At 38.2% G+C, this 18267-nt stretch overlaps 2 protein-coding genes, 1 long non-coding RNA gene and 2 other non-coding genes across 23 annotated transcripts in view; 3 read left to right on the forward strand and 2 right to left on the reverse strand.

Annotated features, from left to right (window-relative positions):
* Nucleotides 1-7674, forward strand: part of LOC126791869 (uncharacterized) — a 35431-nt gene extending 27757 nt beyond the window's left edge. The window contains exons 2-5 of one of the 15 annotated variants that reach the window (XR_007671871.1): nt 1767-3108; nt 3456-3521; nt 4134-4190; nt 4284-6737. This is a non-coding gene — a long non-coding RNA (uncharacterized LOC126791869). Of the gene's footprint in view, nt 1-1766; nt 6738-7636 lie in introns of those variants that run through there. The other 14 variants (XR_007671875.1, XR_007671874.1, XR_007671873.1 and 11 more) reach the window with 14 other exon arrangements.
* Nucleotides 1-14137, reverse strand: part of LOC126791868 (uncharacterized) — a 39484-nt gene extending 25347 nt beyond the window's left edge. Inside the window, exons 1-23 of one of the 5 annotated variants that reach the window (XM_050518365.1) lie at nt 13964-14137; nt 13627-13805; nt 13372-13539; nt 12752-12862; nt 12580-12657; nt 12208-12404; nt 12059-12119; nt 11856-11930; nt 11681-11758; nt 11516-11578; nt 11353-11436; nt 11087-11265; nt 10843-10882; nt 10609-10749; nt 10307-10426; nt 10011-10226; nt 9463-9639; nt 8656-9331; nt 8275-8465; nt 7911-8052; nt 7663-7822; nt 7502-7556; nt 4793-7393 (exon numbers count right to left, since the gene is read on the reverse strand). In XM_050518365.1, coding sequence (XP_050374322.1) covers nt 7517-7556; nt 7663-7822; nt 7911-8052; nt 8275-8465; nt 8656-9331; nt 9463-9639; nt 10011-10226; nt 10307-10426; nt 10609-10749; nt 10843-10882; nt 11087-11265; nt 11353-11436; nt 11516-11578; nt 11681-11758; nt 11856-11930; nt 12059-12119; nt 12208-12404; nt 12580-12657; nt 12752-12862; nt 13372-13539; nt 13627-13805; nt 13964-14105 — 3318 coding nt within the window. In that variant the 5' untranslated portion in view covers nt 14106-14137 and the 3' untranslated portion in view covers nt 4793-7393; nt 7502-7516. Of the gene's footprint in view, nt 1-4792; nt 7557-7586; nt 7823-7910; nt 8053-8274; nt 8466-8655; nt 9332-9462; nt 9640-10010; nt 10227-10306; nt 10427-10608; nt 10750-10842; nt 10883-11086; nt 11266-11352; nt 11437-11515; nt 11579-11680; nt 11759-11855; nt 11931-12058; nt 12120-12207; nt 12405-12579; nt 12658-12751; nt 12863-13371; nt 13540-13626; nt 13806-13963 lie in introns of those variants that run through there. The other 4 variants (XM_050518364.1, XM_050518366.1, XM_050518363.1 and 1 more) reach the window with 4 other exon arrangements.
* A 120-nt stretch (nt 14138-14257) lies between these two features.
* Nucleotides 14258-14330, reverse strand: TRNAA-UGC (transfer RNA alanine (anticodon UGC)). The gene has a single exon. It is a non-coding gene; the product is annotated as a tRNA-Ala (tRNA).
* A 291-nt stretch (nt 14331-14621) lies between these two features.
* Nucleotides 14622-15577, forward strand: LOC126791137 (1-Cys peroxiredoxin). Its single transcript, XM_050517543.1, has 4 exons — nt 14622-14744; nt 14830-14978; nt 15086-15229; nt 15323-15577. Exons 1-4 carry the CDS (start codon nt 14627-14629, stop codon nt 15566-15568), a joined length of 657 nt encoding a protein of 218 aa, XP_050373500.1. The 5' UTR covers nt 14622-14626; the 3' UTR covers nt 15569-15577.
* Nucleotides 15578-16052: 475 nt separating this feature from the next.
* Nucleotides 16053-16125, forward strand: TRNAF-GAA (transfer RNA phenylalanine (anticodon GAA)). Its single transcript has one exon. It is a non-coding gene; the product is annotated as a tRNA-Phe (tRNA).
* Nucleotides 16126-18267: the final 2142 nt, after the last annotated feature.

An 18267-nucleotide genomic window follows, 5' to 3' on the forward strand; every position in this document is an offset into this window, starting at 1 on the left:
TCGCGAAAAGTTTCAGTGACTGAACAAAATTTTACCCTCATGTATTTGCAGCTTTGCGCTGAAGATTCGAGAAACACATCGCAATGTTTATCTTAAAATTCAGCTAATATGCTGACTTGGTCAACTACCGATATAAAGAGTCAGTCGGTGCGTGTAGGTCACGAAAATAATGTTATCTTTTAGAAAAAGGAAAAACAAAACGTTGCGTTGGATTCAAGTCGTAACAAACCGCCTCAAAAATACCGCGTTTTCCAGCAACCTTTCTTGACTTCAAATCCGACCGTCCATATGTCCAACACCGCTTTAATCCTATCCCTCCATATTGTCCCCCACTCCCTATAAATAAACCCAGCTGGCTCCTCGCCTTCTTCATTCATACGCGCAAACAGGTTCAGAACTTCTTCCTCCTTCAGAATCCTTCCTTTGGTTTTTAGATATCTGTTTCGTTTCTGCTTTATGCTTCTGTGCTCTTAGGGTTTCGTCTTTTAATTCAGCGATGGCTGCCGATGTTGTAGAGCCACGGTGTATTGGTTTTGGCGATTAATTCGTTCCTTTCTTCTCTTACGGATTCGTTTGCATGAATCGATATCTTAATCGAGATCGATTGTGGTTTTGTGTTGCTGTGATTTTAGGATTGAACTGGTTTTGACGGCGATGGCTGTTTAGGTCCATATATAACCAAAGATCGGCTGTTTGGTTTGCAAAGATCGAATTATTGCTTCATTAGTTTGTTTATTTCTTCCGAGAATCTGCCTGATTCGTTAGAGTTGCGATGCATCACGGTTTTATTGATGTGTTATTAGGATTTGGCCAGTGGAGGGTGCAGACCGTACATATGTAACCAAGACCAGAGCATCGGCTTTGATCGGTTTAACCAGGATTAATTATCTAAATTTTACATATATTTTAAACTTTTGAACCTATTTAAAAACTTAATGATTGGATTTTGATGGAGATCGGCTGTGGCTTTTGTTGGTGTGGTGTAGGATTTGGTTGGTTTGATGAAGGCTGTCTGAAGTCAAGATTGGTTTGTTAATCGGCTTATTGGTTTCAGAGATTCTCTTTGGTTTCTTACAATTTCTGCCTGATTCGATATGAATTGTGATGGGTCACGGTTCTGTTGATGTTGTGTTGTTTTAGGATATGGCTGGACAAGTCTGCAATCCGTACAATTATGAGCAGCAGAGGATCGGCTTTGATCGGTTTAACTAATCCCAAATTGGCTAATTTTACCTACTTGTTATAATTTAAAACTACTTTGAAACTATTATATGAAGATCGGCTGTGGTTTTCTTGGTGTGTTGTGATTTAGGATACGGCTGGTTGGATGATGGTTGCCGAGGTCTAACATGGATTTGTAAATCGGGTTAATTGGTTACAGTATTTTGAGTTGTGGTTTGATTTCATTACTCTGTTTCTGCGAGATTCGATATGGATTGTGATTCATCACGGTTCCATTGATGTGTGTTTAGGATTTCAACGGTGAAGGCTATGGGCAGATCTTCCGCGCTTATCGGTTTACATGGATTTGAATCTTGCTAATTCTACCTTAATAGTTATTTACTCTTTTGTCTGCCAAAAGATATTGACTTATGGATGCATTGTGTTCTATTTGGCTTAGGATACTGGCTCTGTTGTGGCAGCGAGGAATTGTTGTTCCCACCTTATTACGGTTTCAGTGATCAACTCATGTCTTCTCTATATTTTTCGCAGCCTTTGTTTTTGCTATATCCGAGTGGATCTAGTATCTCCTTGTTCTGTTTTAGGTTGTGCTGGTGTTGGCTGGTGGCTAGTAAGCAGATGTGGCGTCTCCTGTGTTTCAGCTCTGATATTGTTTCTGAATCTCAATAATTCCATCATTTCATTCTTGCCCAATCCCTATTATGATTCTGATGTAAGGATTTGATTGGTCTCTTGGTAGGTGCATATGCTGGGCAGAGCTTTGTTCGTCAAATATAATTGGTTTGAAGTTTAACTTGTTTCTTTAAATGTTTTCTCTGGTTTAGATAAGGTGTTGTTTTTATTGGTGTTATGTAGGACAGTTTCAGAATTTTGGCTGCGGTGTTCGCTTTGGCAATAATAGCAAAGAGTCCGGTTTTTCATTTGGTTCCATTGGTCAAACCATACCTTCTTGTCTTACCTTCTTTCGTTTTGAAGAATTTCTTTAACTTGAATTTAATTGTAATTTTGATATATTGTGGTTTTTGTTGTCTGACTTGGGAGTGGATTGTGTTGGTGGTTCTGCAGGAGTCTATGTAAATCAGTTTGTGGATCTGTTCATTGGTTTTGCAGAAAGTGGATTACTTATTGTGCTGTATCATGGTTTTAGTAACATGCTTTAGGGTTTGGCCGGTGAAGGCTGCAGTTTGTACGTGTAAAAATGGGCAGTGTCGGCTTGGGTGGGTTTAACACAGATCAAATTTTCTAATTTCTACCTACTGTTTAAACTTCAAAATTATTAGAACTTGGTTATTGGTTTTGATGAAGATTGATTGTGGTTTCTATTGTTTGATATCGGATTTGGCTCTATTTTTTATGGCTGCCTAGGTCAAACACGGTTCTATTTTATTTGCTCGCATAGATTAAAATATTCTTTTAGCTTATCACTACTGCCTGATGCAATAATGTTTGTGATGTGTAATGATTATATTCATAATGTTGGCATGGAACTTTCCTCTTTCATCGGGTTTTACATGGATCAAGTTTGATAATTCTACCTTCCCCTTAAAAAAATGTTTGTCTGCCATGAATAATGTGAGTTATGGATGGGTTTTGCTCCATATTGGGTTAGGGTTTTGCTCCTTCTCTCAGGTGTTTCTTTCGATGTCTGCTCTGGCTGATTGAATTGTTATTGTTATTCTTTAGGGAAATTGGCTGCAATGGTTATAGAAGCAGGAAATCGAGTATTTGTTCTGGGTTTCTTGGTTCCGTTGGTCAAAGCTTTCATTCTAAATTTACTCTTTACATTCCTGAAGATAATGCTTATAAAGAATTCAGTTGTTATGGAAATGAATTGCGTTTTTGTTGTGATTTAGGATTTGGCTGTCTTTGTGGGCCTGAGGAGTTCTATCAATTGGTAAATCAGTTTCCGAGGTTCAGTTAACAGTAGTATGTCATTTTTCTCAGTGTGCCTGATTCAACATTTAGTTATGTGTTTTAGGTTGTGATGCCTCGTGCTTTTTTTTTTGTTCATTTGTATTTTAGGATCCGGCTGGTGTGGGCTACATTCCATATAATGGGAACAGGGCTTTTAACTGTTTTCATGTTCAAATTCTCATTCTTTCGTCATCATTATTTTTTTTCATCATTATTTTTGTTGTATTTTTATAACATGCTTGTGAATGTTTTATGTTGGTATGTTATTCTTGAGTGGGGCCTGATGCTTTTAGAGTAATTTTTTATTGTCTTTTAACTCATTTGTCATTTATCCAAGATTTTGCATTCTGTATTGTCAGGGTTCAGACTGTTGGATTTTGCTTTGCTGGGTATATGTGAAGCTATATTGCGAGTTATGTGATCAGGTTTGGTTTAGAGTGCAACTTAATACTCCATGTTTATAGGAAAACAATCGACCTTTTTTCTGCTCTGCTTAGATTAAACAATACAGGATTTGGGATTTTCGTCTTTAGTTGGTTTTGTTATTTGTCTTGATTCTTTTAGCTCCTGATGGGGGTTTGTGCTATTCATTTTGTTGATGTGTCACAGGACAGGTTTACAACAAGTTAGAGTTGTGCTGTTTGTATTGATTACTGGTTTCTATTTGTTCTTTATCCCTCTTGACCTTGTTTTTTTTTACTTTCTCCGGGCTCATGCTATACTTTATTTCCTCGTTTGTGGATCTTTCCTTCCTGGGCTCATTAACACACTTGACAGTATATTAATGTCTCAGGGACTGTTCCTCCAAGTCAGAGTGCTGTTCTGTCTAATTGGTTTTCTGGTTTCTATGTCCTTATAACTATAGTGTTCCTTTAGCTTCTTTTATTCTCTTTCCCATTTGGATTTTTTGCAAAACCTTCTGAATTGAATCCTGATTCAATGCTTTTTTAGCATATCTCTTGCCAATGTTTTTTATAACCCATAAGTTTTGAGTTCAAAATGGTTCGACATTACTGACATCTTTGAATTAATTTTAGGACACTGACTTTATGCACAGAAACCAAACTTGAATTGTTGGTTAAATTCCTTGAAAGGTTTGATGCTAATTTTTGAAAACTTTCTTTGAATTATCTGTTACCAAGTCATTTTATACAATATGATAATTATGCTCTGCATGTGTGTTCCAGGGTGGTTTGGGAGAGGTTGGTAGGAGTAGGCCCCTCTTTGTAAGGAGTGTTGGTGCCTATTGGTTTAATGGCTTAAGCAAAGATCAAATCAGAGTAATCCTGTCTTCTTGCTATTCTGTTATCTTGGTTTAGTAGCCCCTCTTTATAAGGAGTGTTGGTGCCTATTGGTTTAACTGCTTAAGGAAAGATCAAATCGGAGTAATCCTGTCTTGCTATTCTGTTATCTTGGTTTTTTTTAATCAATCTTGTTTATAGATGGATTTGATAGGATATTTGGGTACGTAGGATGTGGCTGCAGTGGTGATACTTGCTGGCTTACTTCTAAGGTTTTCTGTTTTATCAGTGACGCCTATGCCAGGGGCTGCTGGTTTGGTTTCTTTGGTTTATCTCATTTCCTGTCTAATTTGTCCCCTCATTGCTTGGATGTCTACTTATGTTGTTAGTTTTTTGTTTGGATGATAGGATTTCACTGGGCTGATGATGATTGGGGTCTACATAGAAAATCGCCATTTACGGTCTTAAATTTCGTTAGTATTCTTTTGCATAATTTTTTTTTTTTGAAATCATCACTCAGTTTAGACTGGTGCATTATGGTTTTTTTTATTTATGTGCTCCAGAATTTGGCTGGCGAAGGCTTCAGTCCATATGGTTATCCAGATTTGATTGGTTACCCTTTCTTTCTCATTTTAATTTTAACATCTCCTTATGGGTGATATATATAAACCTAGAGTTGTGACAGTGATTAATTATATCCTTTTCAACTTGTATTCTGATTCCTTGTGTTCATCTTTTGGCTAGAAATCCAAGAGGAATCTGCGATAGTTTCATGTCAAGGTTGAAATTGGTTTGGCACTTTCTACATCAGTTTTTTTTTCTTACTATATATGTGTGCAAATAGCCTTTGTACACATATTTAACTGGATAGGTTAACAATTTGTCTAGTTTAACCAGTCTAGATAGTATCTTTTCATTTCTGGTTCAGGAGGCTGTTAGTTGGTCGCCTACAGAAATATGTTCAGAGGATTCATAGGTTATCTTTTCTTCCCCCAAAGGTTTTAGTATACTTTCTCTTTTCTGGTAATGACTACAGACTTTGCTAAATTTGGAGAGGATGCCAATATTGTGAAGGCTAATTATTGGAAACTGCTTTCCTGTCTGCCTTCTGAGTTGGTTGTGAAGTTTTGAGGTCGGATTATTGGAAACTGCTTTCCTGTGCATATTCTTTCAATGTTGAGCATTTGAGTGTGGAATTGGTTAAGGTGGTGAAATCTCTTTTCAACTTTTAAAATGACTTGTGCAGAGTGGAACCTATTTACAGTACAGGTGTGATTCTGCTGCTGTTATGATTAAGGTTTATAGTTGCTATTGAGGAGGATGATTTTTGCTGTTCTTCGGCGTCCAGTTACTGTCTAAGCTGCATAAAAATGAATCCTTTGGTTTGGTTATTTCTATCATCAGGAGTATTGTAGGGTTACCATGTCTTCTTTGCCATACACATGTTTGATGGTTGATTCCCCTGGTTCATTGGCGCAGTGATTTAAAGATCTTGTGCTCCACAGTTATTCCTTCTATCTTCGTGGCTAGATCTCGCCCAAAGATAATGAGGTTTGGTGAGTTGATCATGTTATAGAGATGTGTACTGAATTGCCTTATGCAGATATATATCCCTTCGAGTTGTAGTCTATTTATGATAATTTCAATAGTGGTGAGTTGTTTTGTCTATGTCAGGTTTGGCAGACAAGGTCTCTTCTCAAAGTGGGTTTTGAGTTTAGGTGGTCTTTTGGTAAAGTGAGCAGTTCTGTGATCCAGTGGTAATGTCTCATCTTTTATCTTTTATTTCCTGTGATCCATTAGTTGTTGACGATAATATCTGGGAGTATCTTCTTGGCTGCCTTCTGAGTTGGTTGTGATATATAGTAGTCAACCAGATAGCCGTGGTTCTTTAGTGCCCTGTTCTCTGATTAATTTCGTAATGGTTGATGACTTGTTGGATATGCTGGTTGATTTGTGAAGGACTTTGTGGAAGATGGCTGGTTTGTGTTATTTTATTGTTGGATGGGCTTCGTTTTCAGTTGTGGTGAGAACAATGGGATGCTGCTTGTATAATTGCTGGTGTGTGCATGGCCATTTGTTGTGTGATTATCCATCAGTTGTTATCGTCTTCAAATTATCTACACATTTTGGATCCCTTCTATACTCTCTCTGCTGGTGGTTTTGTATAGTTGGGAGTTTGGTTTCTTTCGCTTGTTATGTCATGGAGTTCGGTTTGTTGCATTGGTTCTGGTTTTTAGAAACGTGATGGTTGAATGCTATTTGCTTGATGGAATTGTATGTCCGAGTTATGTTATGCTGTTACAATGTGCATTTGGTTAGGTTTGTAGGATCTGCATCTCTATTTCAATGTGGGTTACTTTGTATGCGTGCACTAGGAACTAGGCATTTAGGTTAGGTTAATGGGATGTAGCTCAAATGGTAGAGCTCTTGGGCTTGTAACTTGCACCTGAGTCTCAAGATCCCGAGAAGATCAAGGTTCAAATCCTTGTGTCCCACACAATTCAGTTCTCCGTTCATTTAATCTGAAAGCATGGTTGGTACATAAAAGATAATGAAACTTGTGATCGCAGATGACAACAACCAACTAATATTAATCTACTTGTTGAATCTCATAACCCGTTATTATCAGAGATCTTTAACAGAAATGCGATTTTTATGTCAGAGAGAAGTGGGTTGCTAACGTTTCAAGTTTAGTTCACATTTATATCAGAATTACTATAAAATGTTTTGATCATTCCATATCAGGAACGCCAACTATGAGGATTGACAAACATCGTGTTCTCTCGTCCAAATTTTTCCGATCGCCCTCAAACTCTAGACCAATATATCTCTTTATTTAATTTGTGTCTCCTACAGTTGTTAGTATCGCATAACTTCCATGTCTCAATCTATTTGACATGTTCTGCTGGCAAAACCTTATCGCAAATTAAAACCAAAGTGGATGGATCTTGAATAGTTGGTGCCAGGAACTCAACCCTAAACCTTAAGGATTGACAGTTTCTTCAAGTGAAGATGGAGGGGCTTGTCATTTGAGCTTGAAGCTGGAGAAACTGATTCTGCGATCCTCTTGAACATAACAGACAAGTCAGAGAGCCCTCGAGTAATCTACTTTGTAATTGCAAGTATATCACATTCTATTTAGCACAATTATTTAGGCTAACTACCATGCTTTCTTTTCTTCACTTTTTGTTGCCTCGCTTTTGCACTCGAATAAAAACACTGAAAGTAGACAAAATCTCTTCAAACAACCTCAATCCAAATGTGGCTAAAAAATAACACCCGGCAATCATTTTACACAGGCATGCTCACTAGAAGAATCGCTCACCTAGGACAATGCTGGAAGAAAATTTCACACTGCGGGAATGACACTAAGAACCTTGAGATGAGCTCTGGTGGATATGCCTCCTGTCTTCCTATGACAATGGGATGATACTTATGTAGAAGTGACGTGACAACTTCTTCCAGATCAATTCCTTCTAGGCAGCCTGCAAGACAGCAGACAACCAAAAACTTAGGCAACAAAATGCGTATAGAAGGTAATGAACAGCCATGTTTTCATTGACAATTTTTCACCTTTCCCAAAATCCATCTCCTGGTCTTCATCTTCGATATCCCCCTCTTCAATAACTGAACCATTTTCCAGGGCAAGAGCTGCTTCAGCATATCGATTCAGGAACTCTTCTTCCGTTTCTTCATGTTCATCATCCTCCGAATCCTAAATAGCATAAGACCATTAACTTTCCTAATCTCTGAGACCAACTTAAATGTTCAAAGTCTAGCATAAATGGTATTGGGGTATGACGTAGTCCAAATTATTAAAGTTAATTAAAGTTGCACTGCAGCATATCAGCTCCCACTATTGGTAGGCAGTATAGTGAGTATACTATGTAGATAACATGTTAGGAACTAGTGAGAAGAGACTGATAAAATAACTTACTTCGTCATCATCATCGTCTTCAGTTTCACCATTATCGTCTTCATCATCCATATCTTCATCTTCATCGTCATTTTCCTCAACTTCATTGAATCGGGCAGATGCTTCCATCAGAGAAGTAAAGCAGTCACGCAACAGAGCACCAGACTTTCCGAGTATCAGTAGTCTTTCAACCACTTTCGCCAGTGCCACCGCTGAGGTTTTCAGAACAATTAGTGATGTTATCAAATGTCAAATAAATCAACAACCATCTATCTGTTAACTTTTGCGGATAGATGTTAGTGATGTTAATAAATGACCTTCTACTCATAGGAGAACCTAAGAACCTTAAGTCCTTAACACAAGGAAGTCATCTCCTAAAGATTTAGCAACCAAAATACTTACCAATTAACTTTATCTCCGACTCTCTTGATAACCCAGGTTTGAAAGAGTTAGTGGAAACTAATCCGACGGCTGTTACCCAGGTCTCAAAGTCTCCATCTCCATCCTTCTCCAATGTACTCTCTACAACTTCAGGACAGCATAAATAGCACGATGATATAGCAAGCAACAAAGGCTTCCACAGAGATCCGGGCTTGCTTTTAACTTCTCTGAAATGGGAAAATGTTGCCTGACAAAATGCTGCTGCTAATGAATGCTTAACGCTTTCTGTCTCAGACGAATAACTTGGGACATGTAGCAGCAAATGGATGCAAGAGCAAGCTCTCCATGTTGCAGATGCATATTGTAAAGTGGCCTCACTTATAAAAGCACCGATACCTTCTATTACAGAATGCTTGGGAACAGGTGGAGCTGGAGGAGAAGGCAGCTGTCCTACAATAAAATTCTGCAGCCCATACTTACTGTGTAGACTGACAGCTTCCTTAATGCACTCAAAGACTGACATGTCCTCTGATTCTTCCCAAGCATGCCAGTCCGCAATCAGATCAGCCCAAACCAGTAATAGCTCAGCCACTTTGAGCTCTAGAATTACATTACTTCCAGTAACAGACAGCATAATGGATCGTAGCAATGTTGATGCAGAATCTAAGCAAGATGGAGGGGGCAAAGCGTTATCTTCCTGATACAGGTCAAGCAACAGAAATCAACAAATGTAACTAACTAAAACCCAGATGCCTACAACCAAACTGATTGAAGTAGAAATGTAGTTCTGTGAAAAAAAATATCTAACAGCAGAAATCATGAACTAACCAATTGATGCATTGGTGCAAGCCAAGCCTTTTGCAAGAGATCAGAGAAAGCTGTACCAATAGTTGCCTGACCTGATAAAAACTTATGACTTGATTCATTTTCTTCTACATCCTCAGACATATCACTTTCCCAAATTTGAGCCATCACTGCTAATGCCGCAAAACCATTTTCAACCATCTGATTAAAACGGCATCACTTCATCAGTATCATTGATGAAATCGGTAAAGAAAAGATTACAATAACTTAGTGATTGAAATTGTGATGCAGGCAATAATTCAAAGAAAAAGGTATAGTGAGTACTATACAAAATGAAGCATGAATGTAACAAAAACAAAATCAAATTTATGCAAGGACAACCTAATTACAATATTACATTGAGCATAATTGATCAAGCACAGAGTATTCAATATTCCTGTCATGATTCTGTATTCTATAGCACAGTTTTCTTTCTTTTGATCCATCAGGTGCATTAACCAATAGATAGTTGGTGTGTATATAAAAATAGAAGCAAAACACCAGGCAACAGACTAATACGGATCTCCACATACTTGAGGCCATGGCTCCAGATCAGGGGGAATGCACTTTGAGATTTCCACAACCAATGACGAAATAATATATGGGATATGGACAGCAACATTTTCATTTCCTGCCTGCACCACAGAACTAAGAAGCTGGAACAAAATAGAGTTCTCTTCCTCATTACGGCCAATTCCACCAATTACAACTTGAAGCAGAGGAAGCCACTCAGGTGGTGGGTAGTCATTCTAAAGAAAGAATATAAGATCAGTCAAAGCCACAATGCTGCTGTTTAAGCCACAAGTACAGGATATATTGTGTGACTTACATCAAGAAGCGCTACTATGGCTGCAGCAGCTGATACCCGCACTGGATAACAAGAAGTATCCGTGCTATTGGGCATAGCCAATGCCTTCAGCAACGAGGAATACACATCTGCACTCATGTCCTGAAAAGGAGACAGAATCAGAGTGGTTATCACAAAGAATGCAGCTCTCAAGGAATTATATCTTAATATTAGTTAACTAAATACATAAATGTCTGTGATGTATTGACAAAAAATACATAGATCGATATTCAATCTAGATAAAGCACAGGCAAAGCAGACTGCAAGGTATTAAACAGTCTCACCTCAGGTAGGCACGATGCCAGTTCTCCCAGCACCCAGTTTGCAGTGGCAACCAACTGTGGGAACACTGTTAAATTATACAATGGTAGTAGCCGAGATTGAACCAGAGTTGCTGCATATGTGGGCTCTCGCTCCCTCAGAAACTGTATAACAATAAAAAGAGTGCAGATCTTCAGTAGACTCTTTTAATAACTCAGTTAACATATTTATAAAGTAACAGGAGGAGCAATTCTTACATCTAACAAGCCAGCATATGCCATCAAAACACCAAAGTAGCTGTCATGATCATAACAAAAGAACAAAAAAAAAAGTGTCCACAGATTAATATGAGAAAAGTGTGTAACATAGTAAAGGAAGAAATGAAGATGAAAAATTATAATGGAAGAAACCAATTACTTGAAAATAACAAATTCGTAAGTACATGCAACATATAGTTCCTACAACAACAAATTATCTATGTGAGGATGTGTTAAGACTCACTCATTCATAATTCTAGTTTGGGATGGATTAGCATCAGAAGGAATCGGAAACTTTGACAGAAATGGAAGCACCAACAGTTCTCCAATTGAACAAGTTTGATTGTTTTTCTTCTTCCTGTCACCCTTTTTGCGTTTTGATGAAGCTGACGAGGCATTAGCAGAAGTTCCCATTTGAGGTCCCTGTAGACATTCAAAGACAACTTTAAGCACACGCTGACTAAAATACATGCCCATACATATATTCATTTAAGAGCACACACGACTAACTTTTGAAACTGAGATAACACCGAGTAAATTTATAGCACTTTTTCTGGCTGTAAATAGGTCCTCTCTCCAGCCAGAAATTTCTTCCTGTCCAAGAACGAAGTATGAGAAAGATCAAAATGGTATATGAATCACATAGATCATAAAAACTATAAGCTTCCCATACAAGGTCAGATGGAAGATTCTTTCGTATGTACTCTTCTGCATCTTCTTCCCACTCTGAAATATCCTACTTGAATCCATTGCCAAAATAAATAGGGATTAGAAAATCGTTTACTTGAAGCATTATTCAAGCTGATATTATACACACCTACACATAACTAACACTTACCTTTTCATTCATTACCAATGCTGGAAAGATTGCGAAATCCAACAAATATGAAAAATGTGGAGAAACTAATCTCCATCCCTGAAATTTGAAGCAAGTTGATTTAAAGAAAGACTACGTGCTTCATAAATTTGACAAAATTTCAAAGAGTTACAACATCCAGGAGTAAGAAACTCACAGGCCCTGTTTCAAGAACGTGTGATATCACATCAAAAGACAATGAAAGGATCCTCTCTGATAAAAAATCAATCTTCTGCACATGGAACAGTACATGTTAAGAAATCCTAAAGTTCACAGAAAACATTTTGTTCAGAATGCAACATAATCAAACTAAACATCAAGATCAAACATAATTATTAACAATTTCAATACAAAACTTACGCTGATATTTTTGCTGAACTTGACTATGTTCATAGCACACTTTATCATGTCTGGCATCAACCTAACAATGTAAACAAGTACAAAACATGAATGCCAATCCCAACAATCCCATTAGTATAAAAGAACTACATACATCACCGTTTTATTACTTATCAGAATACTTTCGGTGTCGAGTAACGAGAGCACAGAAAATGCGCAGACTTCTCTTTCCAGTCTTCAACCTCATATGGTTCCCATTTTCTGGGGTTACCACGCAGTCAAAACTCAAAGAATCAAGAATGCCAATTAGATCATGACAAAACAAAGGTAGAAGAGGCACTAAGGCAGATGGCATATGTGACCTCACCTATCAACAACATAACACTATGTCAATAATTAAGCACGTAAAACAACCTAAATTATATATACATATATATATATATAAGTAAACACATAATCACGTGTGTGGGGATAAAAAAAAAATATTGAACAAGTTAAACTTGTAAACAGGTTGTATAGTCATTAACAAGAGCTTTACTTACAGTGAAATACATGCATTTGCAGACAATCAGGAGCAAATTTTCTGTTTCCATGTCTGTCAAACCAGGAGTGCCCAATGCCTATTTTACATAGAATCCATCATTGTAAAGTCTTGCAGAAGATCAGAAAGGGCAAGGGAAAATTAGAGTAAAGAAGTGTAAAAAAGACAACAACCTTTTGAACAATTTGATGGAATAATGTTAACAAAGGCACAAGAATATCCTTTGTAATTAGCTCTAGCTGTGGCGGTACTGGCTCCTTGGAAACCGTAGCCTCCAAAAAATACTGCCAGAAAAGATGTGGTGTATATGTCAGTTTACCATGTAATAGGCCCTCAGTGATATTATAACAAACATATATAAAGAAAGAAAATACTATGCTTTGCAATAAACACACTGGTATTCCCGCAAAACCAAAAAAAAAATAGAAATGGAAACTAATATGTAGACAACAATTCACATGCAAGTACAGGATAAACTGGAATTTCAAAATTAAAGCTGATATCATGTCTCTGTACATAGACCACATAAATTATATAGACAGTGCAATCAAACCAGTAAATATTATGAAGAGAAGGATATAAGGAAATTCAACCTTTTGGTATCATAGCATCAAAGATTTATGCTTGCATTACATAAATTCTTATCTGATATCTAAGGTTTACCAACCATAACTTCCGAAACCAAATCTGAACAACATAAGGACATATTCCCCACTCAGTTTCCCTACATTCTTCTCTTAATGTAATTCACTAACCGCCTCTCGCATCGATTTGAATTTTAAGTAGCAATCACCTGGAAAGGTCTAACAAGTGCGTGAAGAACTCTAAGGGCATTAATGGTGTTCCACTGAGCATTCGCGCCACTAATAAGGTTACTATTTTCAAGGGCGGCTCGCAGATCAGGAACAAGCTCAGGCCACCAATTCTGCTTAACAAATTCCGCAACAATAATAACCCGAAACTGCCACCAAAACATCAAAACAAATTTCACACATCAAAATCTCACAGCAGTAAATTTCAGCTAACTGCAAAGAGGCAAATTGCATACCACTTCAACCAGGACTTTGACAACGGCGGGTTCGGATTGCAGCAGAGCTCGCAAGAGCTGGTCCTTGAACTCCTTACTGACTTTGGGCTTCGAATTCGACACATCTCCTTCAACATTTTTCCTAGTGAAGTTTTTCAAGTAGGTCGCCGCAGCGATTTTCTGGCCTTGATTTTCACCTCCTAGTAATTTGATATCAAATTCACCAACTCACATCAATCTTCCAAGAAATTAACCATTCAATAACATTTCCCAATGATACTATAACAAACCGAGCAGCAATTCTAGTCTAGTTAACCCTAATTGGAGTAGAAATTAGAGTTGAGATTCAAAAAATTACCGGCGGAGATGGAGATGAGGTAGTAAGGGAAATCCGGGAGCTGAGAGAGACGATCTAGGGCTTCGGTGGCCGTACGGACGGCGGCGCAATCGGGGCTGACGGTGTCGTTTAGCAGCTGACCGATTTGAGCTGCGACCTCCATAGCTTTCGCTTTAGCAAAAACCCTAATTTCGTTTTGAGGTTAAAGAGTGAGAGATGAGGTTAAAGTCATTGCGCGGGAAATAAATCACATTGCCGCGACGACTGTAGTAAAAGGGTAAAAAGTAACTACTGGGTCTACTGCAAAAGACAAAATGGAGATGCGGGGTATCGAACCCCGTACCTCTCGCATGCAAAGCGAGCGCTCTACCATGTGAGCTACATCCCCGTCTTTTAATTTGGCGATTAGTAAAATATATTTAATTAGCTAACAACCTGATCATCTGAAGAAGGAAAAACGATGGTGGAACACTTGGAAGAAGAAGCTCAATTAATGACGTGTAGCCACTAGCCAGCACTGCTTCAACTCCTTAGCCACGTTCTCTTCATGCAGCAGCCCACAACTCTATATAACTCCTCTCCTTCTACCCTCCTCCCTTCACCACAAGAAGAGCACAGAAAAATACACATCGAATTTGCAGCCACCTACTGTTGTTATTTTACTCTGTTCATCTCTCTGTGAAGATGCCTGGGCTAACTATTGGAGACACTGTCCCCAACCTCGAAGCTGATAGTACCATAGGAAAGATCAAGCTCCATGACTACATCGGCAACAGCTGGGCCATCATTTTCTCTCACCCCGGTTTCTGGCCTATTTGATATATATCATTCATGTTTCTATTGTTTGATCGGCGACGTGAATTAAACCTTCGTGTTTTGGGATGTAGGTGATTTCACGCCGGTATGCACCACGGAGCTTGCGAAGATGGCCGAGTACTCCAAGGTGTTCAAGGAGAAAGGAGTGAAGCTGCTGGGTTTGTCCTGCGACGACGTGTCGTCTCATCTCGAGTGGATCAAGGACATTGAAGCCTACAGTGTAAGATTCACTACTTGGCCTTGACCTAATTTGTGCTTCGATGTTCTACCACCTCGTGTAAGGGTTTTCATATAAATTGTTTGTGATGCATATGCATGCATGTTTAGGCCGGTTGCAAGGTGGACTATCCGATCCTCGCGGATCCGGAGCGAGAGATCATCAAGCAACTCAACATGGTCGATCCCGAGGAGAAAGACTCCTCCGGTAACCTACCTTCCCGCGCTCTGCATATTGTTGGCCCTGACAAGAAGGTAGCAGAAACTAGCTAGCTAGTTCTGTTTAACTATGTACGTGCTTGTTTGTTTCGATTTGGGTGCTCAATTTTGTGATTATGCATGTTATAGGTGGTTTTGAGCTTTCTGTATCCGTCTACCACTGGCCGGAACATGGATGAGGTGGTGAGGGTGTTGGACTCGCTGCAGAAGGCGAAGGTGCACAAGATTGCTACTCCAGCGAACTGGAAGCCCGGAGATGATGTTGTTATATCTCCGAGTGTGTCGGAGGAGGAGGCCAAAAAGATGTTCCCTCAGGGCTACAAGACCAAGGACCTTCCTTCCAAGAAACAGTACCTGCGCTTTACAAATGCTTGAACATGGATCGAACAATATCTACTTGTCTAATTGCGAATTATCTGTGTAGCTTATGTATGGATGTCCATTACTATTTAGTAACTAGGATGTCTTTCATGGTCCTTGTGGTAACCGGTAGCTTATCTACTTGTCTATATATTATAATGGGGCAATGTCTAGTACGTGATCTGATCTATAGATCCCTCTAAATGTATTTATCCATGGTGCCTTTTAATCGTGTAACTGATCAACTCTGTATCAGCATTTTTAATGTTTTATGTAGTGATGTTGCAATATATATATATAGTGATCTATTATGGCATTGATGGTGACCAATTTGAGCGCATGAAATAATTTGTGATGCGAGAACGAACAAGATCAGATAGAGTAGCTATCTGGGCAACGGGCAATTATGACAGAATTTGTCCAGTTTGTTAAGATTTGGGTTTCGCTGTCGAATTGAGCACAATGTTATATACGTATTTCTCTAAGATAGACATTAAATGCGGGGATAGCTCAGTTGGGAGAGCGTCAGACTGAAGATCTGAAGGTCAGGTGTTCGATCCACCTTCACCGCATTGCAAATTATTTTTATTAATTAAAATAATACGCAACATGTCTTATCAGCTAATTTTTTTTCTATCTTTTATTTTTACTGTCAACCGACTCAATAGTTCATCGTAAGTTCAAGAAGGCTCGTCACAGCTAATTCATAGTTGATGAGCTTGTACAAGCCTTATAGCCGGTAAATTATTACACAACACTTGAGATAGCTGGGTTATGAATCTTAGTTACAGACTTGCTAACTAGCATATAAACAGGGGACAAAAAATGGCATGAGGAAGCTTTTTTTTCTGTTTGATCGATGAGATTTGTTTCGGGAGTTTCTATTCATACTTTCAAAAACAGCATTTAGACCTACTTACTCAGTAGATCTTTATTTTACTTTTATAGATGCCTAAAATATTATTCATAGTTGATGAGTTTGTACAAGCCTTATAGCCGCGGTAAATTATTAGACAAAACTTGAGATAGCTAGGTTATGAATCTTAGTTACAGACTTATAGGCTAACTAGCATATAAACAGGGGACAAAAAAGGCATGAGAAAGCTCATTTTTCTGTTTGATCCATGAGATTTGTTTTTGGAGATTCTATTCATACTTTCAAAAACAGTATTTAGACCTTCTTACGGACCTTACTCTGTGAATCTCCATTTTACTTTTATAGATATCTAAAATGTTATTTAGACCTCCATATTTTTCTTAAAATGTCCAATATCTAATTTGGTATATTAAATCACACTACTATCAATTAATTTATTTCATATTTTATTTCAAATTCATTTATTATATACAACTCGGAAAATGTATAATAATCACACAAACTATATTCTCGAATTAATTCAATCTTCCACTCGTTTCTAAATTCATAATAAAATTGGTAGACTAAATTTTTCATTCACTGATACACATACATATAAACTCACCGAGAATTAACATCAACGTATATATAATATTATAACCTCTAATGAACGGATTTTGTTCTTTGACTCAAATCAAAGTTTATGACCCATATAGTTTATACATTAAATCGTTTACATTCAATTTGATGTTAAGCATCTAGATTTAATTTTTGATTTATGATGTTTATTAAAAAAGAAGGTAATCGATTAAATCTTTTTATGCAATTTGATATCCCATTTTGAGATTTTCTAGCAATAAATATAAAAAATAATTATATACATTTGTAATTTAGAATAGATATGTTAAGAATTATTTTTTGGTAATTTCATATGCATTGACTAAGTCAAAACTATATAGGAAAAAAATGTCTAAATACCATTTTGGGAGGTATGAATAGTTTTGATATCCAAATTTTCACGTTTCTTTGCGCTTGTGAATCATGCTTAGAGTAATACACTGGGCTTTATTCGGCCCAAAAGAAGGAGACTCATCCAATTCGTTATCTATTCATGTTTCGCAACATGAAGGATGTGAATCGTGTGCAACAAGGGAGCCCCTAGGGTTTCCAGCGAGCTATGATCTTCTTGAACCATTATGATGGTATTTCCATGATCATGATTGTTCCACTCAACTTCGTGTGGATTTGGGTGGATGTGAAGAACTTGTCGATGGTCCTACATACCCCGACGACGGTTCAGAGGGTGGGAGAGACTATTTGGGTTTGTGTTGAAGATTGACATTCTTTGAACAACCCTGTGTGAGTGGAGAGCCGCCTACACATCACACCGGAGGAAGGAGATGTGATCACAGTGATCTTTCGATATGAAAGGTTGCTAGGTCGTTGCCGTACTTGTATGATGATCAATCATGGCGGCATGGAGTGTCCTTTGGAGGCTGAGGTTGAGGAGGTTGAGGAGGAAGAGCCCGACGTGGAACCAGTGGCTCCTCTTGAGCTGATAGTGGAGTTTAGGGCTTCAAGCTCTCAAACCCTAGCTCTGCCGGCAGTGCAGCATGCTGACAGGCCGAGCCAGCACTCCCCAACAGCTAGACGTCCAATTTTGGTGCGTGAGATTCAATCACTATCAAGATTGAGTCTGATCTCAGGAAGCAAGCGTCGGCGTGAGGATAAAGGTGGTTTGTCGGAGAAGTGTGGTTGCCATGGATTGAAGGTTAGCTCGACTAATCTATCACCAACCACACTAGGGCTCACTACCATGACTACATAGGTGCTAGGTATACGTCGATCTCCGACAAAG

Source organism: Argentina anserina, chromosome 4 (assembly GCF_933775445.1).
Source record: "Argentina anserina chromosome 4, drPotAnse1.1, whole genome shotgun sequence".
In the NCBI taxonomy this organism is placed as follows: Eukaryota; Viridiplantae; Streptophyta; class Magnoliopsida; order Rosales; family Rosaceae; genus Argentina; species Argentina anserina.

Coding starts and splice junctions, on each gene's coding strand:
- LOC126791137 (XM_050517543.1), top strand. CDS start 14,627: ATGCCTGGGCTAACTATTGGAGACACTGTCCCCAACCTCGAAGCTGAT. Junction 14,745..14,829: donor CATCATTTTCTCTCACCCCG/GTTTCTGGCCTA, acceptor TTTGGGATGTAG/GTGATTTCACGCCGGTATGC. Junction 15,230..15,322: donor TTGTTGGCCCTGACAAGAAG/GTAGCAGAAACT, acceptor TGCATGTTATAG/GTGGTTTTGAGCTTTCTGTA.